This window comes from Anas platyrhynchos, chromosome 2 (genome assembly GCF_047663525.1).
Source record: "Anas platyrhynchos isolate ZD024472 breed Pekin duck chromosome 2, IASCAAS_PekinDuck_T2T, whole genome shotgun sequence".
Classification (NCBI taxonomy): domain Eukaryota; kingdom Metazoa; phylum Chordata; class Aves; order Anseriformes; family Anatidae; genus Anas; species Anas platyrhynchos.
In genome coordinates, this window is record NC_092588.1 from 10,770,324 (window position 1) to 10,778,044 (window position 7,721).

A 7,721-nucleotide genomic window follows, 5' to 3' on the forward strand; every position below is an offset into this window, starting at 1 on the left:
CGCATCCCCCGGGGGCGCAGCGTGCCCATTCCCACGGCGCTGCTTTTGGGGGTTTTCCACCTCCTCCCAGCGCCGTCCCGGGCAAACTCCGGCTCCCAGTCCGGCTCCCAGTTTGGCTCCCCCCCTTGCAAACTGGAGGGTTGGGTTGCTTCGTGGCACCGCTCCCTTAAAGGGGCCGGGTGCGCGTGTGAGTTTGGGGGCGAGCGTGTTGCACACGCACCCGCAGCCCAACAGCAGCAGCCTCCGCTCGCGCATCAGCCTCGGCGGGGAGCAAAGCGCTCGGCGTGTAGGAGAGAGGAAAAGGGAAAAAAAAAAAAAAAAAAAGGGAAAAAAAAAAAAAAAGGTGCTGGGAGGAGGAAAAAGGAGGGGGGGAGGGAAGAGGGAAATTAAAAAAAAAAAAAAAAAGATCTGCCTCTTTAAATGCTGGGGGCTGAGTCCGCAGCCCGAGCCAGCCTCCCTGCCTTTGGCCGTGCCTCTCCGGCGCTTGTTGCACAGCCCCGGGTGCCGGCAGCGCGGCGCTGGGGCGCTGCTGCTGTTGGGGGGGGGGGTCCGGGAGGGTCCTGGAGGGGGGCCATGATCCTGCCGAGCTCCGCGCCCATCCCCAGCTCGCCCTAGAGCCGCTGCCGGCGCCGCGCAGCCTTCCCCGGAGGGTAAGTTTGGAGGATCCCGGCGGGGAGGGAGGCTGAAGGAAAGGGGGGAGGCTGAAACCTGGGGGGGGGTTGGGGGGGGTGAACTCCGCCGTCCCCATCCCGGACTTGTGTTTTCCTCCCCCCTTGTGCCCGTTGCGCTCCCGGCGCCTTCCTCTTCCTCGCTGCCGGCTAACAGGTGGCGGTGCTGCCGCCTCTCCTGCCCGGGCAGGTGAGGGGAAACCGTGGCCACAGCCTTCATCTCCCTCCCCGAAGGGTCTTGCAGGGGCTGTGTTGCAATAATGAGAGGTGGTGGGGTCGGGGGGTTGTGCCCTCACCCCCCCGCAGCCCTTCTGGATGCTCAGCCCCTTTCCCAGCCCCGCTGTGTGTCTGTCGTTGCAGCGGGCATGGGGAACCAGGTGGAGAAGCTGACCCACCTGAACTACAAAGAAGTTCCCACGGCTGACCCAGCGGGTGTGGACAGGGATGAAGGACCCAGGATCGGGGTCTCGTACATCTTCTCGAATGATGATGACGAGCTGGAGCAGCAGCAGGAGTCGGGGCACGACCTTGGGGGGGAGCACCCAGCCCTGCAGCCCTACGATCCCCAGCTGCACGAGGTGGAGTGCTCGGTCTATTACCGGGATGAGTGTATCTACCAGAAAAGCTTTTCTGAGGAGGACATCCTGCCAGAGGAGGGTGATGAAGGAGGCCGGGGACACCTGAGCACTTACACCCCAGAGAACCTACTGAACAGATGCAAGCCGGGCGACCTGGTGGAGTTTGTGTGCCAGGCCCAGTACCCGCACTGGGTGGTCTATGTTGGGGATTTCCAAGTCGTGCACCTGCACAGGCTGGAGGTGGTGAACAGCTTCCTCACTGATGCCAGCCAGGGCAGACGGGGCCGCATCGCCAACCAGCTGTACCGCTACAAGCCCCTCAGCCCGGCCGCGGTGGTGCGCAACGCCCTGGAGCAGGTGGGCTGCAAGGACCGGGACCTGAGCTGGAGAAACTCTGAGTGTTTCGCTGCCTGGTGCCGCTACGGCAAGAGGGAGTTTAAAATCGGCGGGGAGCTGCGCATAGGCAAGCAGCCCTACCGCTTGCAGATCCGCCTGGGCGACAAGCGCAGCCACACGCTGGAGTTTCAGAGCCTGGAGGATCTGATTATGGAGAAGAGGAGGAACGACCAGATTGGTAGGGCTGCTGTGATCCAGGAGCTCTCCAGCCACCTGCAGGCCGCGGAGGAGGAAGATGAAGAGGAGGACGAAGACCATCACCACCATCCAGGTGCTCGGACTGCTGTGGAGTAGCAGCCTCAGCACCACCATGCTGCTTTAGGCTGGGTGATGGGGATTAAAACTGAAGGCTGCGAAATTGAGCTGTTATAAGCCCTTTGGGCCGCTTCAGTGCAGCTTCATTCCAATCACATGTGAAAGGAAGGGGGAAAGCTGATTAAGTGTCTGTGCTTTAGTGCTTAACTCCTTCAGTGCTCGATGGTAAAACCACTGACTTGTAGAGGATAAAACTCAGGGCAATTCTACCCTCCTGTACTCCCACCTCTTCCCCTTCCTGTGTTAGCCTTTCCCTCACCCATCTGTCAGAAAGCCTAACCCTGCAGGATGCTAAATGCCTTTGACATCTACTTATCAGCAGAAGTTGCAAGTATTTCTTATTATTAAGGAGCCAGCAACTTCCAGGATGTGGCCATGTAGCTGAGTGCATGTTCAGTTGGCAGCTGAGAAGTGTGAGGATGTTGTTTTCCCTTCTCTGCCTGTGTTTCTCTTCAGTTGTGGCTCCTGTTGGTCTTGCAGCAAGCTACTTGCTTGCTCAGTACAAGGCTTCATGAATTGCTAGCCAGCCCCCCCACCAGAAGGTGTAAGGAAGAAATCACTGACTAATAAAATGGCTTTGATGTTCCTGGTGCCTTCTTAATTAATAAGAACTTGCAGGTGGTCTGAGGGAAGCTCCTCACTTGCTATCAGCATGTGATTTCTGTCGAGGACAGAGGAGGTTTGTTTATTGCTGACCGCTTCAGGAAAGGAGGAAGTTTGCAGCCCCTGTTATGGAGGCTGTGCATTGGTGCGTGCTGGGACTCCTGGAGGCAGGTACTGAGCTACGCCAGAGCTTGTTACTGGCTGCCTGGCTTCCCTGAGAGCAAATGGCAGAGCTCCTGATGACATCTGTGGTACACACTGGCAGTAGAAGCAGGTTGTTTGCATGCATTGGCATGTCCCAAGAGAGGGGCCTCTTGACCAGGTGCCCCTGGCTGTGAGCACGTCACAGGTTCTGCACCAAACCCAGCTGTGATGGGAGGAAGCAAAGATGGAAGGCACTGCAGGCAGGGGGGTTAGGGTGTTCCTTTCCCTTTCTTACCACAAAGCAATTTCCCCTTCATTAGGGACTTTGTTTTCCCTTTTTTGCTAATTTTTATGGTATGCAGCTGAGCTATAGCATTAAAAGAGGGGATGTGCCTCCAGAGTCATTGTGCAGGTCCCTTGTTAAGAGGAGGGACTGGGGGAATGTGGAGCTGCCTGCCTTGAATGTTCCCTGAACTTTGTTTTCAGCTGTTGAGCTGGCCTCCTGCATGGGCAGCACTGTCAGGTCTTTGTCCTGGGATCTGAAGTGTGTAAGCAAACACTGATTTGGAGGCAGCTTATAACACAAAATTCCTTCCCCTTAAAAACACAATAGTGAAGAGGTGAACTTGAAGATAAGCTTGAGTTCATTTAAATAACAGCAATTAAGTGTGATGTAAACTTGAAGTGTAGTTACTACCGTCTTCCCTGTGGTTGTTTATAGTTATACCACAAATAGCAAAGTACTCCATGTCCTTTCCACCCCCTGGGAGCAAAGTTTGTTGATTTAAGAATACGTAGATACCGGCTTTTGAGTATTTGGGACTCTATGAAGCCACTTTGACAATGTAGCCCAAACAGATCTGTGCTGTGCTTCCTACCTAAGACACAAGCTAGGAAGAAAAGCAATGAGAGGCTATTTAATCCTTGCTTCGTGTGGAAAAAGCAACTCGTAGGGTTATGCAAATACACAATATTCTCTCTCCTTAATGACTCTGTTCTCATTTTGGGCTGTGAAATGGCCAAATCCAAAGGATAATTTAACAGAAAGCTCCCTTAGAATGCTATAGCTCAGGTGTCTGTACTAGGGAGGCTTTTTCTTCAACATGTAGTTGAGTTATACCCATGTTAGTGTGGCTGTCAAGCAGGTGTGCAACCTTGCTTTAAAAGCATAGTAACTGCCCCCATCTACCTGCAATAGGGTTAATATGTGGATGTCTGCACATTGGTTTTATACAACCACTGAACTGCTGAAAGGATCACTGTATTAGTCTGAAAGAATGAAAGAGTCTGTACTGACTGATATGAGACAACTGAGGTTATCTAGACCATAAGTAAATGTCTGGCTGTTGTTTCTTTCATACTGGAACCTTGTACATAACGAAATTTATTTCACTGTGTAATATATGTATGTAAAATAATATTTTCTTACAGATATTTTTGAAAGTTTAAAAAAAAAAATCCATCACAACCTTGCATTTGAAAGTAAGTTGTTATGCACATTATTTTCCAGTCCTCTGAATGGGTTTATTTTTCATTAGTGATCTAAAGTATATTCTAGGTCATAAAGTATAGAAACTGCTATAAATGTCAAATATTATGTATCTACAGGGTACTAAACAGTAAACTAGTTGTGAAAATATTTTTCCCTTGTGTCTGAAACATCAGAACTATGACACATAGCCATTTCTCTCCTTCTGAGATATCCTGCACAGTCTGGCTTTGTTTTTTTCTGGTGTTTCCTTTCCTTTTTTTTTTTTCCTTTGTTTAATAATAATAAAAAAGAAAAGGACCAAATCTGCTTGAGAATGGAGAGCAAAGCTTCTTTAACCAACTGAAATCATGTCTTGTGCTGATCTTGGTGCTTCCCTGTACCGGTCATGCCTCTGGGGATAAATTCCCATAAGGGCCTTAGCAAAGAATCCCAGAGCTTGCACAGCCTTGTTAGGATGGAGAGCTGCAAGGGAGCTTTCCTCACAACACAGCAGTCTGGCTTGCAGTCAGCTGTGTTATAAAACCTTATCCACTCCTCCAGCACATGCAGTTCAGGTGTTCAGCACTTAAAATGTTGCTGTTTGGAATACTTAAACTTCAAGTTATGGTTAGGAATTTATTCTGCCTTCTGCAATTCCATTATTTGTAAAGTGTTCTTTCTTTCTTTTCTTTTTTTAAGGCAAAGCAAACAACGTGGGGAGGGAGCAGGATTTTTTTTGTTTTCTCAGATCCTCTGAAAATGGGCTACCTCCTTACAGGGATTTCTTATTCCAACAGATAAAGATGCAGGCATTGAATCTTTAACAGGCGGGTCTCTTTCCCACCTGTTGATTAGGCAGTGTTATTTAATAGGTGCCACTAAACAGCACTGCAAACATTTCTAAGCAGTCTGGTTTTTAAAGCCATGGACCCATAATGAGCTGGATGTGAGAAGTGGGATTGCTGTAGGAGCACATCACAATGCTTATCTTCTTGTTTTTATTTGGCTTTATTCAGTTACTGTCTGCAGACTAGACTGCGATTTCTAGAGCTTGATTTTAAAGAAAAAAAATCTCTTGGGAGAACAGACTTTTTTGTGTATGTGTATACTTCAAGACTTTTCCGTAGATCAAAAAAAAAGAGGGAAAGAGAATAGATGAAAGTGCTCTTCTCTGCAGCTCATTCTTTAAGGTAGAGAAATTCAGGTGTGATCCTTCTGTAGAACTTCTGGTTCAGCAAAGCCATAAGCCTATACTGAAGGCTGAAGTTGAGCCACTTGAAAATCAGCAAAACTATTCATATGCTTGAGGTTCAGTATATATTTACATTTCTTTCTGAGTAAGGGGCTGGAATTTTGATCTGAAGCCTCTGCTGGAAGCACAGAGGACTAGCATTGCCAAATCACCAGGGGAGAATAAGTAGTGCTCCAAAGGTTGCTTTTCAAAGGGCCTCTTGTCCAAACAAAGCTTGTGGAATCCAGCCCAAACTTTGGCCTCAGTCTCCCCCTGGAAATCTAGGAGAAGCAGCGATGCAGTGAGGGATGAAAGATGCATTTTACATAGTAGTTATGCACTAAGCTTGTGACTGCTTTCTGGTGTCTTTGTCTTGTCATGCTTGAACTTTCCCTTGTGTTTTTAATGCTTAAAGTTAATATAATTTGTTTTAAAAGCTATTTGATTGTGCAAACACTTAAGCATCTGTATGAATTTACCCATTTGGGTATATGTACTGCTACAGATAGGATGACTGCTGTGAATATCATTATGCACATGTTAAGGCTGGCAAGACTAAGCCCCAGATGTGTAAACGTAGCTTCAGCTTAGGAAATGTAGATGAGCAATCTTATTTCCCCAGAGTATTGGTATGTTTGATGCGAATAATGTCTTGGAAAAGGCTTTATAGTAAAACCTACAATTATCCCTTGATTGAGTAATTTTAAAAACACAATTTAGACATTCACCTTCCATGGCAGTGAACGCAGATATAAACTGAAGACTATTTCAAGTTTCCCTGATACTATGTGAATGCAAAGTATTGATTACAACACCACCAGAGCTCAGCTGGCCAACACAGTAGACAGTTGTAGGGTAGGCAGGGGAATTAAAACCAAAAGCTACTTCAAAACTATATTTTCTTACTAGGAAAAGTATATTCTTCAGACTGAGGGACCCTACACTATGGAAGTAAACTTTCAATTATTTTGTATTAATGAAACCCCAAGCATGCTTGTTACATTTTGTTCTTTTAAATTCGATATTCCACTACAAGTACTAAAATACATTAATTGCATATTACCTCTTTCAGATTTTGAACATAACAGTGGTTTTCTTTTTCCTTCTTTCTTCCTTTGGGTCTCACCAAAGGGTTGGTGAAGCTTGTCGTTGAGTAATTTGCCACCTCTGCTTTTCTGTCAATTAACCACGCCAACCATAATTCTAACAGCCATGTAGGAACAAATATTTTTTGAAAGCAAATTTTAATTTTATACAACAAATCAGAGATGAGCAACTAAGTAAAGGTAGAAAATGCATCATTTTCAACAGCAGCTTCTACTTGTAAGAAACCCACTGTTACTTATGTGTTAGCTTGGCTACTCTTATAAATTAATGTGCAGTGATAAGGCCAGCTGTAGTGTATAATGGGCTTAGACTTTCCAGATCATACTTTTCTTTTTCTTTTGTAACTGTGGATAAGAAGAAATCAGGGTAGCTTCAAACATCAGTGGTTTAGATGGTTCTTTTGCATTATTATTGAATTAAAAACTTTCTTTAAATACACACCTAAAATTTCCAGTATTGTAATAATTCTTGGAATCATCGACAATAGTCAGTGTAATCACAAAATATGATTTTTTCTCCACAAGCATTTTCTGTAAGCTGTCTTTTGTCAGTAAATGTTGAATTGTTAGTGCAAATATCTCTTCTTTTCCCGAGAAAGAAGTACAGATCATTGATTGTACCATTTCCTTCAAAATGAAGGGTATTGCATAGTAACTAAAAGAAATAAAAGATTTATAGTATCTTTTTCACTCTATCTTTCTTTTCTTTTCCTTTTTTTTTTTTTTAATGTTGTGTTTTTTCCCTATCTTGTTTGGAAAACTGTAGTGATTTCTCTCATGATGGATACACCAGGCACAAAACAATCGATGTTTTCACTGGCTTCATGTGTCAGATCAAAATCTAACTCCTCAGTTGTGTTGTTGCCCAAAGAAAGACAAAAAATAATCTCCGTACAAGGCCAGACCATCAGCTGCTTAATAGGCAATATCTGTATTAAATCTGATGAGGATCTGGCCCATAATTTAATTTTGAAAGTGGAAAATGAATTCAGCAGAAGATCATATAGTATTAGTTGGCACCCAGGTCTGTCTTGTCTGCCAGCAACTGCTAAAGGAACAGATGTAGTGTCTGTGAGAGGGAGAAACGAGAGAACATCAGAACTCACGGGGAGTTTTTGGAGATCTGTGAAACTGTTCTGTTTGTGTGATGTTTTATATCATGAAAACTCCGGGGTGGGATGGGATAAACGTGCTACCTACTACTGAGTT

At 45.8% G+C, this 7,721-nt stretch overlaps 1 protein-coding gene across 1 annotated transcript; it reads left to right on the forward strand.

Moving 5' to 3' along the window:
• The first annotated feature begins 200 nt into the window (after positions 1 to 200).
• LRATD2 (LRAT domain containing 2) lies at positions 201 to 7,207 on the forward strand. Its single transcript, XM_027452700.3, has 2 exons — positions 201 to 650; positions 1,029 to 7,207. The coding sequence occupies exon 2, from the start codon at positions 1,034 to 1,036 to the stop codon at positions 1,934 to 1,936; it is 903 nt and encodes a 300-aa protein (XP_027308501.1). The 5' UTR covers positions 201 to 650; positions 1,029 to 1,033; the 3' UTR covers positions 1,937 to 7,207.
• Positions 7,208 to 7,721: the final 514 nt, after the last annotated feature.

Excerpts from the sequence above, each read along its gene's own strand:
- LRATD2 (XM_027452700.3), top strand. The coding sequence starts at position 1,034 with ATGGGGAACCAGGTGGAGAAGCTGACCCACCTGAACTACAAAGAAGTT.